The following is a 19,803-nucleotide window of genomic DNA, read 5'->3' as shown; positions in this document are numbered from 1 at the left end:
GTCAGGTCCCATGTGTAATTGCTATAATCCATCTCCAGCAGCTTCTGAAATACCTATGGCCTATGTGTTAATCTTCAGATGACATGGATATAATGAGGCGAAAACAGTTTAGTGTGTTCGGCATGATGGGTACCGAACACGGCTTAAATACTGAAGAACAATCAGCACAGCTACATATACGTACACACATTGCCGTAGTATTCAGCCAGCCACTAATCAGGCTGAAGCACTAACTAGGCGATTATAGATGATTAGAGTGCATGCTATGCACTGCAGTGATTAAAAAATAAACACGCTTGTTTTCCGGCCTACCGTCTGTGTATGTGTAATAGCCATAATAAATCACAGAGGCCAAAGTAGTAAGGGGTTTGTTGTTTCTGGTCTTCATGGTGGAATGAAGACACACATGGGTACCTGTCTCCTACTGGGGATACACTAATCACTCATGAGTCATTTGGTCTGATTGGAGTGAGGCGTTTGTAAACTCAATGTGGTAAGCTTTGATTTTTTGCAACAGAGTCATAACTGAGGATTGCACAATCGTGGAGGGGGTGAATAGATACTCCTTAAATATTGATCTGTAATTTAAATGTGCATGCTTTTTTTCTGCTGTTCAATTAATGAAGAAATTAAATCATTACTGCACTAGATTACTTGCGGGAAGTTTTTTTGTCATTCCTGTGAATAAAAACATTGCATAATGCTCTCCTCCATTTTTTTATACAACTGGACGTGTCAATAAGCTTTTCGCTGATTGGTTTGCGCAACAACGCATCATGCTAATTTTCTGCTTGAGTTGAAAGATGCAGAAGACGCAACTGAGGTGACAATCACCCAATGCAATTTTGCATCTATATGTGTTTTTACATTGACTTTGTATGTAATCTACTTGCATGAATACTTAAATTTGGTTAGCTGGGTCAGTGTTTTGTGATTTCTAAACCGCTGAGCGCACGACTGCACATCCAGAAATAAGGTTAGATTAGGGTTTGGTGTAGGGTTACATGTATGTAATTATGCATCATTAATTGTTATTATAATAATAATAATAACCTTAACACCTTAAAATAAAGTGTTACCAAATTCGCTTTTGGTGTGCACACAGAGTTGCTGGACAATAGCAAAGAAAATGACTTAAGACCAACTGGAATTGATCAATTTACATTTCTAATTTAGTCATTTTATTATTTATTTTAAATAAGTATAATTTTTTTTACGATTTCAGTTTTTTTACAGATAAACTGAACTAAACAGTGAATGACTTTAGAAGGCATCACATTAAATTGGCTGCCTTTGAAGAGACTAAAATAAATAAGTTGTAATGACTGTAATGAATTCAAAATGTTGAAAAAGATGATGTCTAAACTCTTGAACAATAGTGCATGTATCACATTGCGTATCATAAGTTCATAAGTGAAGAACATTTATTTGGACTGAAAACAGTCAAATTCTCAAGCAATTAATCTCAGATGCACCCATTTACCGGCTTCAGCCAGCCATATATAAATCTGAACAGATTAGCTACTGTCAACACTTAAACACAGGAGCCTTCGTTCAAAGATATGTGTGTTTAGGATCTGATTTAAACAGTTCTGCTTCGTATGGCACACCCCTCTCACAGTAGCACATTTGTTTTACAGTTCAGGGCAGGGGGATGTTAACAATTAGCTCAGGGGCTCAAAGGAGGGAGCGAAATTCAAAAAAAAAAAAAATAGGAGGAATGGGTGAAATGAGCGAACAGTTAGAGGCCCCTTGCACTCCTCTCCAGTCCCCTTAATTAAACAAAGGCTCATCAAAGCCCTCATTAAAAGCTACTCAAAAGCAATTGGCTGTCAAAATAAACAGAACACATGGTACAGTGAGACAGAAAGAGAAACAATAATAAAGCAAGAGAGAGATAAAGAGGAGGTGGAATACTAGAACAAGGGGTTCTGGACAGCGCGCCAAAGATGGATTTCTTAATAATAATATGTTTGAAACGTCACAACACTTCTACAAACAACCCCAACACACACCACATGTGACCCCAGAGAAAACTCAGCAGAGAGCGCAAACGCTCTTTCATTGCACTCATATTTCAAACCCTCCTGCTTAATTATGCAACACACACCGATCCCTGTTTGTAAAAACAACGAATGTACACTCACGATATCCTAACAAGAAGCAGAGACTATCGCTCGAGGAGAACCGAAGCCTGTCTGCGCTGATTACGCTCCAGTCGGAGGAAGGGTGATAATATGTGTTGAACTTTTCGACACCATGCTGTACCGTTCCAGCATTTCACAAACACAAGAGGAAAACTGAGACGGCAGCCAATGAGTTTGGAGCTCAAATCATGTTTTTAGTAAATAATGACAAATAGTGTTCTTCTTACAAGGTGCTTGATGATATTGATATGGAAGGCCTTTCGGTTACCTCTGGGTTTCTACAGCTACAGTACAGTAGGCCAAGAAGCAAATCAGAAATCCAACACACACTTTGACACCTTGCTTTGGAAATGAATAAAAGAGCTGTTTGAAAAGTTTTAACAAAAGCCAGGTGAAGTTTTCAACCAGAAAAAATAGATGACACTATGTGTGATCAAAACAGAAGCTGTGGAACCCACTATTTGAAAGACATTATAAAGATTACCTGCCTGACTAAACCACCTATTAACACTATGCACATTTTAGGATACTGTATTAAAAATACTGAATGGAAACACTCAAAAGAAGGAAAAGAATAAATATATATCATTCAGTATAGATTTTTTTTTTTTAGCATGAAGACGAGATTTTCTTTGAAAATGAAAGGCTGCTTTTTTTGCAATGTTTTAAATTAAATTCTATTCAGAGTCAAAAACACCTAATGACGAAGCAATCTTTCCACTGTTCAAAAGTTTGGAGTCAGTATGATTTTTTTAAATGTTTTTTTTTTAAAAAGCCTCTTTTGCTCACCAAGGCTGCATTTATTTAATCAAAACTACATTTAAAAACAGCAATAATGTATCAAATATACATTTACTGATGTACCAAAAAATATGGTATTTTAAAATACAATTTATTCATGTGATGGCACAGCAACATTTTAGTAGCCATTACTCCGGTCTTCAGTATCACATGATCCTTGAGAAATCATTCTAATATACTGATTAGCTTATCAATGCTAAAAACATTTGTGATGCTTTGTAATGCTAGATCAGCATTATTTGAAATAAAAAAATATAGTAAAATTACTAATGTTAATGTTTTTTAATGTTTTAAAGTTGCTCAACAGAAGCATTAACTTCTGTCAAAATAAATAGATAAATCATACTGACCCCAAATATTTGAATAGCAGTGTAAGTTGTTGACAGTAAATGTTGGTGATTTAAGACAACGCCAGCAACATCAACCATTGGTTATGCAATGAAGCTGAGCAGAGTTCAACTTCAGGCAAATGTACAGTGTAAAGTAAACAGCGACTACATATGGGAGAGCAGACAGGGGAGCTCATGTGATCCACCTCATACATGTAAAAAGCAACAATCAAGATTTTGAAACAATACCAATACCAAATGAAATAAGAAACACAAAGCCAGTGATACTAGCAGACAGAGTGGACGTCTATGTTGTGACTGCATAAGACACTACAAGATAAAGCAAAAACACTGAAGATGGCAAAAACAATGAAGCATGTCAGTTTATGAACAGAACACCACGTAGAAACAGCGTGTTATGGCACAAAAAAGGCTCCACAACCCTAAGTGACCTGCCAATAATTCAGTTCCATCAAAAAAAAAAAAAAAAAATACATTTTTTCCCCCCAATAAACTTCAGGAAAAGAGTTGACATCATGATTTTTTTTGTTTTGCCTCAACCCATTTATAAAACTAGTGCACAGCCAGGAACTAAAATCCTGACTAGTTCCTGTCGTTCTCCCTGTTCTTTAGTGTACATGAGCAGGCCTGGGGTGTTTAATACAGGCCTTAACATACTTGGACACAGTAAATCGCCATCATATGATCCTTTAAGTTGTCAGTACATGATTTTATGCAAAGATCCGTTTTCAAAAAGCTTGTTTAGTCTGCATGTAAGTGTATGCAAAGTAACTGTTGGTGCAGGGTACACAAAAACTCACACCATTAGCTGAATTTTACAGTAAAGATCTACAAACAAATTCTAGAAACCTACAGTAAGCAACACTACTGTCACCTCATTTGTGTTCCATAACAAGCATTAAAACATCATCCAAAAATCTATGAGTGGGTCAGATGAACACCAGGCAGCATGCGGAAGTACTGTGACGAGAAATGGCCAAGGTTATGCCTGAAGTTAGACCACACTGCAACCATACTCACCGGTAACGTGGCGTGCTCTATAGCATTGCCCTACAGAAGATAGACAGAGACAAAATTCTGGTCAAAGGTCGAGTGCATGACTCCACCGGAGTTCAAATGAAGTCGGTCAACGTCAGCTTGGCCGAACGGTTTACGATCGACACTGAAAGTCCCTCTGAGTGTCAAAGAAGGTTTGTGGTCAGGTGGGAGAGGCCGAGCAAGCGAGCGTGACTGATGAGACTGTGGCTTTGGAGTCATTACCAGAGTTTTTGGCTGTGAACTTGATTGCAGGGCCGCTTTCACACACACAAAAACGATCAGTTCTTGACCTTTCCTGAAAGCCATCGGGAGTGTAAACTGGGGCTGATTGAAACAGGATGCACTATGTTCACATGCAGAGCTGGAATGTGCAAACACAATAATATAAGCGGCATATCTGGAAGAGTACAAGATCGTTTGACTCTACGTGTGTTGTTCGGTGTTTTGTGTGTACGTGCGTGTATGCGTCGACTGAGAAAGTGAGACATTCAGCCTCACCGTAACCCGACCTGGGGTTGTACAAACATTGCCCCCTGTTGGTGAAATCCAGCCAACAATGTGAGGGCTGTCTGCAGTGAACTGAAAGGGTCGTGCTTCTCTGTTACTGAAAGCTTAGAAAAAGGGCAGTCAGGAATTTAAGAGATTACAGGAGCGCAGGAAGCCGCATTACTGCCACCAGCCCTGCATCAGAGACAATCCCAGCCAGTCATGCAGACACGGGAAGGTGTTTGGTTGAGGCCCGTAGGAAATAAAACTCTTAAATTCTTTGATTATGAGAAATCCCTCATGACAGGGGTCAGGGCCGGGCTGTGCCAGTGCAAGACTTCCTGAACCAAAGCTGAAACCTAAGGTCACGCCACACAATCTCTTTAACTGTAAATCAGCTGAGCCACACTGGGGCTTGCAAGCCCAGAACACTGCAATCCTCTTACTTCCTACGAAAATACTTAGCTTTCCATCAAAGTTCAAGTGTACTGTTGAGTACAATCTCCTTTAAAGTGATGGTGTCAAATAGGGGAGACCACAGGCTCAGGCATGTTGGGTACAAGCATGGATTATGGCCTGGGCCAACAGAGTCAGTGCACCAGGACAATTCAGCTTTAGTGAGCATGGAAAATCTTGCCAATCCCAAACTTTTAAATGGTAGTGTGTATAAAACTGAAGTAAATAATCAAAAGAGATGTAGAATGAGTGCCACCCTAGAAGATATCATACTCCTTAAAAATAGAGTTGGTTTAGATTTGAAGTAAAAGTTGAAAGCTGCAATATCAGGAAGGATAGAAAGCCAAATTTTAAACCTTTTCTTAGTGGTGTCCAGACAATATTCAGTTATCTTAAGTAATCATGTAATTAGAGTGCTTTTACAAAAAAATATTAATAAGTATGTTAATGAAATACTCACGGGCAAATGAGTGAACACTGTAAAGGTGCTACAGAGAAAAGCGATGAGATCACTCAGGTAGTCACTGGCCTGCCCACCGCCCTGTGCTGCCGTCCAATCATAATCAGCCAGCTGCAGAAACTGGTCAATCTTTTGATTTAGGTTAATGTAGATCTCCTCTTCAGCAGCATGTCTTGCATCCTATACAGACAGAGAAAGTGATCCCTAACCAGTCACAATATGTTTTGTAAAAACACTGAATAATAATCCACACAATCCATGTGTGTAGGGGGAGGGTGTGACATGCAGGTTCGTACCTTGAAGGTGGAGGTTCCATAGAGTTTGGTGGCATTAATGGTGTCAGGAGGCACATTGGTTATGTTGGAGATGAACTCTTCTAGGTAGTGACAGGACTGCTCCAGGTGAGTGGTGTTGATGATGATCTGAACCAACTTTGGGAATCAAATGTGATTAGTCAAATTATGTCGAATCCATGTTTGTCTAAATCAGTTTTTACTGACAAAGCGCAATTAGTTATATGCATGAAAAGGTTTTGCAGGTTTGTGACAATGAAGACTGGAGTAACGGCTGCTTAAATTCAGCTTTGCCATCACAGGAATAAATTACATTTTACAATGTACTGGAATAGAAAGCAATTATTTTAAATTTTAATGATTTTACTGTTTTTACTTTATTTTTGTTAAAATAAAAGCGGTCTTGGTGAGCATAAAACTTCTTTACCAACCACTAACGTTTAAGTTGTTAAACTTAATTTACAGTTATGTTGCTGAATCAGCATCTTTCATTGGTACAGGTACAACATTTAATAATAATGCAGAATATTTTCAACTGCATAGGTAGTACAGTAATCACAGAGAAAAGCAGTGATTTGGGGAAAAGATTCTGGAGGTATGAGTAATAACAACCAGCAAAAGCCCCAAGTGTGGGATTAATTCCAAAGGGGAAAGGGCATAGAGAAGAAGTCAAGGGTGCGTTTAAAGGGACAGAGAGAATCTGTCTGTGGGAAACAGACCTGGAGCTGCTCTATGTTCAGTTAGCTGTTCTGTGGTGCGGAGTTTGAGGTCCACAGGCAGGGCAAGGCTGTCAGCAGCAAGGCGCTGAGGCACATTGCTGCTAATTGAGCCCAGACCTTTAACTTGGACCCGGTCTTCCCTCCCTCTCTTTCTCTAGTCATGGTGCACCATGCAGAGAGGGAAGCCCGATGTAGAGCCCAGGTCACACTTCCGCACCTCCGCCAGATCCGGGGCAAGACAGGGGGAGGAAGGAGCTTGATATCTGATCTGGTGCGTGTCTCTGTGTGTGTGTGTGTGTGTGTGTGTGTGTAGTAGTAAGACTAGACTTTGCTTTGCAAACCGCTTGAAACCAACAATAAAGCTTTTGCTTTTTTAAAATACAACACTGAATATCTTTCTTTCTCTGCTATTCTTTCATCATTTTCTCATCAGCGACACCCAACTGAACTGAACACATCTGGATTTGAGGGGTTATAAACAGGCCAGACTGCAAGCAGAATAAGCAGAGCAGAGAAGAAACGAACCACATTTGAGCAAGAAACACGGGCAGAATATAGCAGGGATCGAGTGAGAGCAGGGTGCCAGTGCCTGCCAGGGGCAGGTAAATTTGCCAAATCTGCCTGTCACTGTTGCGCACAGATCATTTCAGAACCGACTTTGACATTAAATGCTTTTGTTTAGAAACAGCGATGCACTTTTGCTGAAGTAACAACTTTTAAAGAGTCTGATCATTATTTCATCAAGAGCCTTATTTGTTAGCACTTTAATAGAAATCCCTTAGAAGAACTTGATTTTGACATTTGCATATAGTCAATACTCTCATAAGAAAATAACGTTATAACTTGCAAACTTTATAAAAATAAAAAATTAAAAAAGGAGTGTAATTTAATGCTTTAATATAACATGTTGTTAATTTAAAAAAAACATTAACGTAATAAAAAATAACAGGAAATATTCTTATAATTCAAAACCAGTTTTCCAGTCCAGAAAAGTAGAATTCAGAGAGCCCAGATAATAATAATAATAATAATAATAATAATCCTCACCTCTGCCAGTCCTACGTTTTTCTTCTTTATGGCATACTGTAGACAGTGGCTAAGGGTTCGTGTGAGCAGGAGGTTTGTAGACTTGCGGATCATGTCATCAATTTCTGTGGAGCTGAACATGAAAATTCACCCATTCAGCAATATAATTATAAATATATATTTGTTTATATCTATAAAGCAAATCCATAACCACATATTCAGATTTGGAGGGACAAAATGTATTATTAGAGGGCTGTGTCCTGCTTCATGCACAACAAAAAAGGATTCACTTATTTCCTTTTTATTTTTTTATAAGAAAGAATCTGTTATTAGCTGACCTTAAAAATTTGTGAGATGCTAAATGTCTAAGTTGATTAAACCACTTAAATGAAATGCACTATTGTTAAAAATATTGGGGTCAGCAGTTTTTAGTTTTGTTTGTTTATTTGTGTTGAATAATAACTACTTTTATTTTGGAAGAATGCATTAAACTGATTAAAATTTACAGTAAAGACATTATTAGTTACAAAAACAGTAACAATAACTGTAAAGATATTTACAAAAAGTGTTTTTCATAAAAAACAATTTTCTTTGGAACTTTCTATTAATCTAAGACTCCTAAAAAAAATTTTTTTTTAAAATGTCCACAAAATATAATATATTCTAATAATTACAATACATATTAGAATGGTTTCTAAAGGATCATGAAATGCTGCTTAAAATTTAGCATTTCCATTACAAGAATACATTTGATTTTAAAATAAATTAAAAAGATAAAACAGTTATTTTTATCAAATAAATGAAGTACTGGTGAGCTTAAGAGACTCCCTTTCCATAACACAAAAATCTGACTCCCTAAACTTACTGTAACATATATAAATATAGATTTTCGAAATATGCATTTTATGCTACTAGTCCCATTGAACTCTTCTAACAACACTTGCAAATTATTTTCTTTCAGATCCAACATATGGAGAGCAGAATCACGAGCGAGATGTTTTTGTGGTCCAGACTTACATAAGCACAGTTCTGACTCACAGTGTGTCTTATGTGCTTTAATCCTTAATACTCCACCTCCTCTGAGAAAAAAAAAGGCACAAAGTGGAACCAAAAAGATGCAGTGAATAAGATGGAGAGGCCTACACACATGAACACTCACAGACTATGGGCTGGATTTAAAACCACTCTTCAGGGCCCAATAACACCCTCTGGGTTTCAGTAACACATGTTCCAAAACCAGAGAACAACCACACACAGATATACGCTTTAAATCAACATGAGTGGAAAAGGGGGGATATCACTTTTCTTTACTCTTCTCTTCTGTTATATTGAAGACCGATGGGGGTGGGGAGGAGTAAAGGGGGCTACCTCTCATTAGTACGGCTGCAGCTGCATCTGCCTCTACCCCCCCCCCCCCCCCCCCACAGATTGGTTCACAAACAATTAAGAAGAGAGTCCAAAGAAAGAAAGGGACAATATGTCTCAAACGTGTCCGTCAATGTGAGCCAAGGCACAGGGTGCAATATTTTCCCCCCTCGATCTGGGCAACAAACGCATTCCTTGCAAATTACTAAATCGTCTCTCATTGTGTTGAGAAAAGCAGAGGAGGAATTTGAAAAACGTTCCTCTCCTCAGCAGGGGGAAAAAACTCTGAGCTCCCTCCGCTGACTTGGCAGGAGGAGAGCCAAACGGAGCAGAGAGATGGAGGACATAAAGAGAGAAAAGGAGGTGCTTTCCGATCAAGTTGCTTCCAGAGCAATATACAGATTAAAATATTAGCATCTACTGTCCCGCTGCAAACTCTAGGTGAATGCGAGACATTTTCTGTGTTGGTTTGTTCAAATTTTGAGAAAATGGCATGTTGGGTTACGGTCATCGGTTTACAGATGTTGATTACCATAACATAGCTCTGATTTTGTTCATTACTATATGGAAATGTTCCCAGTACAGAACTTTGACTAGGGTGAAAAAGAAAGGCCTGGCTTTAAATCGAGGCATTGGTCTTTTTGTGACGATTTGGAAACTGACAGTGTCTGGATGAATCCAAAGGCCTCTGGCTATTCCTCATCTTAAGAGGGAGGGGGCTAAGAAACAGAAAGAGAAATTGTAGTCTGATTAAACACAGACGCTTTACTGGCATTTACATTTGATTTATTCATCCATTCAACTCTCTCGCTTTTCTAGTGAAAATTAGGGTGGGGGTGCGGTCTGATAAACAACGATCTGAGAGGAACAGATGAGCAGGGAACCAACGGGGACTGAAAATGTCCAATTTCATTCATTGGAAAATGAGAAACTAAACAGAAGGAGCAAGCGAGACAGATACGGCTCACATCAGTTAGCACAGAATGTTTGTTAGCTATTCAACCATCACAAAGAGTAACATTACAGCTAGCTTCAACTCAAGGGTAACTTCAGGATAATACGAAGAATGCGCATTTGTAAAGTGGCTCTCGTGACGGAGGTCTAAAGTTCGCTGGACATGCATTGGTGGGGGGGGGGGCGGTTGGTTGCACACGTCTGGTCTCCAGGCACCTGCACATGGACTTGAGCCCCTTCCTTCCCCCTCTGACCACATCTCATCTCAATATTAGTGGAGGGAGACCACAAAGACTAATTGCCTCCGGTAGACTAGTCTGGGTAGTATGCAGAGCTGTACCTTTGCTCCTTTGGTGTGTCAGTCATAGTTTCCGTTTCCAATAGCAACAGGTTTTTTTTCTCTACACCATTTCATATATACCCAGAATCCTGACCCCATCATTCAAGACCTTTTGTTGAACGCCATCTGGCTTCCTCTTGCCCTCTTACTCAATCGCACTAGCTAATAGGGATTCATTTTTACAAATATGTCAAATACGAAAAGATCCAGCGAGTCGAGACATTATTTGACAGTATTCTTAAATTAGCTGTGTGTATGGGGGATTTTGGCTTGATCTGGAGCCCTTGGACCCCACACGCCGAGGCACAGACTCCTGTAAGCGCAGCCAAAAGAGGTCAAATGTTTGTTGTTGAATTTTAACTGATATTTGAGCGTGGGGATCATCCACATTCTAAAACCACATAACGACATGACTGATCAATGTGAGGAGGTAGTGAGTAGCCAAAGTCTTGGTAGGGGTCCCAATAAAAGTGAGACAACTTCCTCTGCCAACAAACATATCGTGTTATATCATGGCATAGACACCTTTAAAACACGATACAAATGTAAAATACTAAATGGCTTCTTTTTCAGTACTAATCCCACAGAGTTTAAAAGCCAATGTTTGGATTTTACAACCACACACAGAATAATGTTTAGTGATAACTGGACAAAAAAAACCACCACAATTTATCAGACAGAATCTATAATTCTAGACAGCCATGTAATAAATTAGTTTTGATAATGTTCTATATATGTTCTTACCATCTAACCTAAAGGGGTTTCATTTTTAATCGAGGACCAGATTGAGAAATATTGCAAGCGAATACATTTCACCAGTGTGAATGCATGCAGATTAAATACTTAAATTTAAAAAATGACTAATTAGGGAGATTTAACCAAACAATTCACTTTGACAAGAAAGAGAGAATACCACTGTTCTTGGCTGAATAACTATAGACATATTTCTAATTATTAACACAAATTGGACATTAAAAAGCTATAAAAAAAAAAACTAAAATTAAAACACAGTATATGTTAAGCCCAATTTTGATTAGGGTTCTACTTCTCAGTTACACTTTAACAGCTTCAAATCAGCATTACTAATGTATGTTTATTACATTTAATAATTATCGATTGGAGACATGAAAACAATTCACTTTTTACTCCTAATATTTACTTGAACATATCTATTTCACATAAACTTAGATTTAAAGTTACATTCAAACATTTGGCAGATGTGTGCAAGACGTGCCGATGTGTGATTTTGCACAAAATTAAAAGAAATGTTCCGCTTATTTCAGACGCAAGGTTTAACAACAAAAAATTGAATAAAACAAATCAATAGAACAACAATATAACAATAATACTCATATAATTGGTTGTTGCAAATGTTTTTAGCAAAGTTTTTCCCTTAAATCATTCTGCAGACGGGATTGCGCCCCTCCGTAGGCCAAATACTTTGACACCTCTTGATATAAACCAAGCAGTTAACCCTTAACGTCCAAAGCAGCTACACTCTGAGGATCTGGACAGTTTAGAAGAATTTAGCACGCACAGACTGTCAGACAGGAAAAAGGTATTATTCCTCATTTAAAGTCATTCTTGCTGTGATTGTAGAATGCATCTCCAAAAACAATACTTGCACATTTAGTCTTTGGACAGCGCAATCATTGCTTGAAATTAAGCCAAATCAGCCTTTTCAGTCTTTTCTACAGTTATCATGGGCATCATCTATCTGACCACTCTACAGGTGAAACTGTTCAGAGTGTCTGGCTGGCTAGACAGTGTCTCAGACACTTATCGCTAATGATGATGATAATGTAGTAGTAATTTGGTAGGATGCAGGTTTCTCCATGTTCTCGATTCTGAATCATGTTTCCTCATTTCCTCAGTAAATCTCTAAACTGCAATACACACCCAAATACTACACAAACATACACACAAGGATTAGGATACCCAACCGGGACATCCGCTTCTTAGGTAACCAGACCTGACGGGACGCTCAAAGAAAGAGCCAGAGACAGAGAACATCAAACGATAAAAATCGGGAGGACTTGTTTAAGTGCATGGCGCAATCAGAAAGAGGCAGACAGAAATGCCAATGATAGTTCTACAGACAGTGACCTTTAGCCTCGACCCCTTGACCTACAGTTCCGCTTGGGAGATTAGGAAATGGGGTGAGATATCAGATCACAACACAACGTGACTGGGGTTAAGGGGTGTTTGGGAGATTAATGGTTGGAGATTTTAATAAATTTTTTGTCCTAAATGCAGTTGAATTTGGATTCAATTGAATTCAAACCCAGAATTTGAATCCTACCTGAGTATGGTACTTAGTTTGAGGAACCAAATTTTTTTTGAAACGACTACATTTTAAGGTGCCCTATTGAAAAGTTTTGGAGTCAGATTTGGAACATTACATAGTTGAGAAAGAGAAGGTATGTTGTGTAACAGTATATTGGGTCCATGGATAAACTCTTAAAGGGACCACAGTCCAATATTCCTGCTGATGTCTGTCATGTTAATCAAAGAACAAATGACAAAGAAAATCACTTTCTGCCTGAATACGTTTTATCATTTTAATGGTAAGCATTCATTTGTAATTTACAATATGTTACTTAAATTTCTAGTATTTACTCGAATAAGAACTTAACCTGAAAAAACTTAGTTTCTTAGCTCTTTTTATTCTATTGCATGTATTTGTGCTTTTGTTTGCAATTTTTTTTATTTGTTCTTATTTTATTACTGACTTTTTACTTGCGTTTTTTTTTTTTTTTGAATGAAACTTTGTTGAAGAAAAGTAGACTTTTGTTTGTATATGCTGTCAATTATGTCTCTTAGGAATAAAAAAAATAGGAATCAGCTAAAATCAGTTTCAGTAGATCACATCGACAAAAAAAAAAAAAAAAATCAGAAATCGGAATCAGCCAGGAAAATTGCAATCGGTGAATCTTTAATAGAAACGACTATATAAGAGTAGATACCAATTTACAAAAATGTTCCCTTTTTTCAAAGTATGCAGTTCAGTTCAAGCATTTTGGGTCAAGTATGTTTTTTTTATGTTATATATATATATATATATATATATATATATATATATATATATATATATATATATATATATATATATATATATATATATATATATATATTTTTTTTTTTTTTTTTTTTTTTTTATATAAAATAACTGTTCACGACTTGAATACATTTTAAAATGTAATTAATTTCTGTGATTTAAATATTTACATTTATCTTTTTTTCATTAATATAAAGTTCCAAAATCAAAATTTATTTGTAACAAAAGAATATATATATATATATATATATATATATATATATATATGGTCTCATCTGATTAATAAAATTTGTCCTTGCTGAAAAGAAGTATTATTCTCTTAAAAAAAAAAAAAAGGAAAAAAAATGTAGTGCAATTGTGGATTGTCAGATAGATTTTGATTGTTTTTCTTGTTAACAGCCCTTAGTCTATAAATGAATAACTAGATTATAGTGGTGAAGCTCCATTCTCCATATCTCCTCCCTAAATATAGTCTGGATTCAAATTTCAATTAGACGAGCAAGTCACTAAAAAGTTCATACGCAGGGCATCCTTTAGTAAGAGCAACAAGAATAGCAAAACTTGCCTTATTAAATGAAGTTCACTCTCTGATGTTACATAACAGGTTGCTAAACAGGTCTTTAGTCATTTTTTGGGAAATCCAAGTGTGCTTTTTTTCACAACTGTTTGCTCTGATACTTCTCTTCTGAGAAATATCATAAAGGGAGATCATACCGAGTCGTTTATTCTGTCCAACAGTCTGCAGACTGGGAATTCAGGGTAGGCCACACTAAACAGCTCGGCGCATCTGGCAACCTCATCAGTAATTCTAAGAACTCATAAACTGACCAGAGATCAGTCAACACTGGGAGAAATTCCTTGAAATAACACCCACTAGCACCAAGCATGCAATTAATTAGGAAAACACACAGAAACGGTTTGGTGCCAATGGAACTTCCTCTCTGAAGTTCAGCGGCCACTCTAGGGGATACGCAAAGACAATGGGGCAGGTTTAGTGACTTCACGGCAAAAGAATGGAAGTTAAAAAAAACTCTGTAAACTGGCATCCAGGCAGCATGATTTGCATATAAGAACATTTGGATGGGAGGATTATACATGCAGGTGTGAAACAGTTTAAAGAGTGTTTGCACGCTCTTACCTAAGGTGTAAGTCCTCCGAATATTTCAGGCAGGCATAGATGAATTCTTTGAGTTGCGAGTATACTTTAGGCACAAATTCAGAAAATGGCAGCTTCTTCGGAAAAGGCATCTGTTTGGAATAATTATAATAAGAGTAAATAAATACAGTATATATTACAGCACAGAGCAGGTGTTCTGAAGGATTTAAAATAGAGAAATATCAATCTTTTTTGGTCTTGGACAATTGTGGTTCTGGAGTGAATTTTAAAAGATGCCTTGACGAGTACATCCATTGTAAGTGCTTTAAATGCAATAAAAAAAATAGCTTGAAATGAAAAATATTGATCATCTTTAACAAATGCTGTTGAGAGAACACTCTGGGAGATTTCCTTTATAAAGAAAACACAAAGGCAGCTTAATTACATGAAAAAGAACAGCTGCAAGTATGACCAAGAAAGGTAGCATCCTTGATTACTATAACAGTTTTGGGCAGTAGTTCTTGTTGACGTCAAAGGGAGAATTCAAATGTATGGCTTAGCTCAAGTATTTCAGGGGATGTGCATGTTAGTAATCAACTCCTTGGACAGCAGGAGGATATTTGTGCCTTCGAGGAGACCGGAGGGTGTGTAACTGAGGAAATCTGTGAGAAAATCTGCGGGATAAAAGCTTTCTTATGCGTCTAATGTTCACCTTGTCGAGCTCTGGATCCTGGAAGGGGAACTGGCCTGCTATTCGCTGGTACTCTTCAGGGGACGCCACGGGAATGGGGCTGTAGTTGTCCTGATCCAAGATTTGCCTGAATAAACAGAATAAGTGTGAGGGAAAAAAAGACCTGACTTCACAGATGAACTGATCATAAACCTGAGGGCAAGAGCAGGATATTAAAGAAGACTAAATAATCTAAAAACCATTTACTGGACTCATGAGCAGTGTGTCTGTGTTTGTGCAACTCAGTCATGGCAAACACACATAATACATCTCCCAGAATGCCTGTTCCCACAGTAATGACATTCCGAGCCATGCAATGAGTCCAAAGCATCATTCTTTTATGGACTGAGTCAAGTGTCTCTGACAGGGAACGTAAAATGACTCCAGCAAGGTTACAACAACCTTTCCATGTCATCTGCTCTTAAGATTCAGCCCAACAAATCGTAACCATCTCCTTCCAAGGAACTTAAACATATTTTTTTCGACAACAAATTACATTTTTTTTTTGTGGATTAAATGGTTTTTAAAGGGATCCCGGCACAAAAAAAAGAAGAAAATATTTGTCCTTCAAGCAATATATGATTTAGTCATATGGGGATAATTTGATCAGTGATTTTAGATGGTTTGGCCAGACCAAATTTCCTTGTCCTTCAACCGTCCTGCAATCCACAACCTCTGCAAATATAAATCTCTGAGCAGTAAAGGCAGTTTCCTTAAATGGTAGTTTGATATAGGGCATTAAAAATGGATATTTCATTAAAAAATGGATGTGTGGTTAGCAAGTATTGAATTGAAGAACAGAACAAATGACGTTCAGAGAACACAGTCTGATTTAAGTTGATTTGGATATAACCCTATTAGTGTAATTCCTTCAGTATGGATTTCTCAAGGGTCATAAGGTGATAACCAAATCATCATTATCCTTACTCAAATGAGGGATAGAGATGGAAAAGAAAGAGAGTAAAGGGAGAAAGAGAAGGAAGAAAGCACCTGAAGGACTGATTCCACTTTTTCAGCAGGACCTCTCCATATTGATCCCTCATCTCCAGCAACATATCAAACAACTGGTTTACTGGAAAACCATAACCCTGCAGGGAGAGAGGGTGGATCATATCCATTTCAGTTCAAAAGAGAAAGCAAATTAATGCAACTAAGCAGAAAACAGGAAGAAACTGGGTTTGTATATTTACACTTGATATTACGATTAATTATATGGAGATAAAACAAACAAAATACTAGTGCTGTAAAATCAATTAATCACATCCAAAAGTTTGTGCTTACATAATATACTTGTGTGTACCATGTATATTTACATGTGCATATATAAATGCACACACATACGTATATGCATTTAAGAAATGTATTTAATATATTTATATTACATATATCAATTTAAATATATACATGTAAATATTTCTTAAATGTACACATATGTGTGTGCATTTATATATGCGCATGTAAATATAAACGGTACACACAAGTATATTATGTAAACACAAACTTTTGGATGCAATTAATTGATTTTACAGCACTATTATTTTGTTTGTTTTATTTTAGATAAGATTAACCACGATTAGTTAATTTAACAGCACTACAAAATTTGTAATGTCTACTCAATGCTTGTCTGTCACAGTATTTTTATGTTATATTCACTTTTCTCAGAAAATATTTCTTCATGTGTTTATTTATAACTATGTGAAGTAATCAACATATTTAAGTTGATAAATCTTATCCAGTGACACCCGAAGTTCTTAAATATTATCATGAGGTACTACCCCACTCACCTGCAGTGTATCTGCAAACAGCACAATAAGATTCTTCAGATCTAATATCAGGTCTGGATCAGTGCAATAAGACTATGGAGACACAAGTGAGAGAGAGGGATGGATTACAGCAGAAGCAGATCAAGGTCAGCACAAGGATTTAGATTACCTGACAAAAACGCAAGAAAAGGATATCTTTTCAAAAGAGCTGTTGAGTTGTAATCCTAAAACCCAGAAGAGCATTAGGGATCTCTCTGAAATTTAAGACTATTCTTTTTAGAATAGTGTTTTTAAATTAATAGTAAAATTAGGTCTGCAGTTTGCTAGTTACAGAAGGACAACAAATACCACAAAGATGTGCATTTACTTATTCTGACAATAATTCTTATTCTTTACTACTTATGACATGTTAACATGTAAGGTACATTTGTGTGTAATTTAAACTATTGTTAAAAATGTAGTGCCAATTTTTCCTTCTGAAATAATTATTACTTCTATTCAACAAGTATGTATTAAAATTGATCAACAGTTACAAAAATAATTCCATTTAAATTTTTTATAAATTTATTTGTATTTTCTATTTGAATCATGAAAAGTTTCTGAAGGATCATGCAACAATGGCTTCTGAAAATTCAGCTTTGCCATCTCATTTTAAAATACTGAAAGTGAAAACATTTTAAATTTAAGAATATTAACTGTTTTTAATCCATTTTTGAACCAATTAATGCAGCCTTAAGGAGCATAACAGATTTCTTACAGAAACATTTAACTTTTAGTGTATGCTGTAAATATAACAAAATAAAACACTATAGTATCTTTCAAGTAATGGTAACCACACACCTTATTGTACTAGAAAACCACAATCCTAAAAACCCATCAGAAACTCCAGAGGGAAGCCATTACCCTTCCAGGCTGGCCATAGAAATGATCAGCTCAGCTTGCTTAGTGTATGTTAGGCATGTAGTGTGCAGACATACTGAATGTGTACGCAAGGCTGCAATGGTCTTTGAGAGGGCCAGCTCCCACAGTTCCTCCACATAAGCCCGGTTTACCAGGCCCTGTGTGGTGTGCAAGATGTGGTCCTCCACTACAAAAAAACTGCAGGACATATACAGGGAAATACAGAACAAATTAAAGAATGCTGGAAAGGGTATGAAAGAGAAACAGTAAGTACATTTTACCATATCATTAAACAACGTCAATAATATCCCAAATGGGCACATTTAGGCTTTCCAGCACACAAAAGCCAGAGTCATTGAACATCCCAGCAACATTCCCCCCCAAAATCCCAGAGATCCTACTGTGCGAGTGCCCTAAGACTTTTTTTGTGCCACTTAGGATGTTTGTAGAAGCCTCTATTCCAGACACCAGCCTTTCCGATATTCCCCTTCAGACGCTCGGAATAACACCAATCTGCCACTCCACATCCCCAGAACCATAAATTCTACAGCTAAGAGTGTTTTTCGGCAGCACTGGGATGGAGAATCAGGAAGGGCCAGAGGAAAGGGAGCGTCTGGCTAAAGGGAGGGTCTGAACGTCGAGCCAAAAAAATGCTTCGGCTGTTTTAATTCGCTTCTATATAAAAAATGAATGTAGTAAGCTTGTGTAATTGATTTTCTGTTAATTTGGCCATTCAAAACAAAATGTGCACTGCACTTACCCGACAATTTGATTGAAGTAGCGCCTGTACCCCTCTAATGTTTCATGCTGGAGACCACAGGAAAGAGAAAGAAGGGTTTATGAACATGAGTTAACTGAGCAGTCTACTATTACAGCTCTTTTTAAGGTTTTTATTATATATATATATATATATATATATGTATAAAAAAAACTAAATTACGACCTCAAACATTTCTTCATTTGTGTCAGAATTAATTCTTTATTTGAAAGAAAGTTGCATTTGTTACCTCAATCAGTCATATCCCTGACCAAATAACAAAATACCTGTACAACACTTCAACATTCACTACCGGTCAAAAATTAAGGGCTGTAAAATTTTTACAAAAATTTGAAAAGAAATCGTGTGCTCACTAAGGATGCACTAATTTGATCAAAAATAAAACAGCAATATTGTGAAATATTATTACAATCTAAAATAACTATTTTTTTCTGTTTTAATTCATAGTCAAATTTAATTTCTTATCAGTGCTGAAAACAGTTGTGCCACTTCATAGTATACTGATGGAAACCATTTGAAATAGAAAACATCTGTAACACTGTAAATTGTCTATCACTTTTGATCAATATAATACATACTTGCTGAATACAATAATTTTTTTTTTACTAACCTTACTTTTTAACGGTACTGTATACTGTATTTTGTAATGACATTAAGTGCAGAGCCATTAAAAAAAAAACTAGAAAGAAATTTGGAAAATATGTACAGTTCAGCTCTGCTATAAGGAAAACTTAAGTGTTCAACAGCTGAGTTATATTTTAACTGGAACAACTTTCCCACATCCTTTTCCAATCATTGTTCTAGCCAATGAAAACTATATATGAACATCTATATTTTGAGGCCCTTAATAAACTATACATATCAAGTCTCTTGTATTCATCTATTTTCAAATAAGCACGTTGTACTTTATGTAATGATAATGACTTACCTCACAGCTCCCGAGAGTTTATTTGAGGTGCGGTTAGTTAGTGATTGGGGGAAGTGCAGTGAATATGATCGAAGGGTGTAAAACAGACAGTCAGACAAAACATGTGCTCAGGCCG

At 36.8% G+C, this 19,803-nt stretch overlaps 1 protein-coding gene across 2 annotated transcripts in view; it reads right to left on the bottom strand.

Moving 5' to 3' along the window:
* The window catches only part of exoc6b (exocyst complex component 6B), a 97,849-nt gene that overhangs the window by 40,494 nt on the left and 37,552 nt on the right, over positions 1-19,803 (bottom strand). Inside the window, exons 10-19 of one of the 2 annotated variants that reach the window (XM_052560144.1) lie at positions 18,743-18,789; positions 18,060-18,180; positions 17,104-17,175; positions 16,310-16,407; positions 15,302-15,407; positions 14,632-14,741; positions 7,798-7,909; positions 6,035-6,169; positions 5,739-5,918; positions 4,319-4,348 (exon numbers count right to left, since the gene is read on the bottom strand). In XM_052560144.1, coding sequence (XP_052416104.1) covers positions 4,319-4,348; positions 5,739-5,918; positions 6,035-6,169; positions 7,798-7,909; positions 14,632-14,741; positions 15,302-15,407; positions 16,310-16,407; positions 17,104-17,175; positions 18,060-18,180; positions 18,743-18,789 — 1,011 coding nt within the window. The remainder of the gene's footprint in view (positions 1-4,318; positions 4,349-5,738; positions 5,919-6,034; positions 6,170-7,797; positions 7,910-14,631; positions 14,742-15,301; positions 15,408-16,309; positions 16,408-17,103; positions 17,176-18,059; positions 18,181-18,742; positions 18,790-19,803) is intronic. The other variant, XM_052560145.1, reaches the window with a different exon arrangement.

The sequence above is a fragment of the Carassius gibelio genome, chromosome B7, assembly GCF_023724105.1.
Source record: "Carassius gibelio isolate Cgi1373 ecotype wild population from Czech Republic chromosome B7, carGib1.2-hapl.c, whole genome shotgun sequence".
In the NCBI taxonomy this organism is placed as follows: Eukaryota; Metazoa; Chordata; class Actinopteri; order Cypriniformes; family Cyprinidae; genus Carassius; species Carassius gibelio.
The sequence above is the reverse complement of the archived record's forward strand: the minus strand, read 5'-3'. Positions and strand labels throughout refer to the sequence as shown.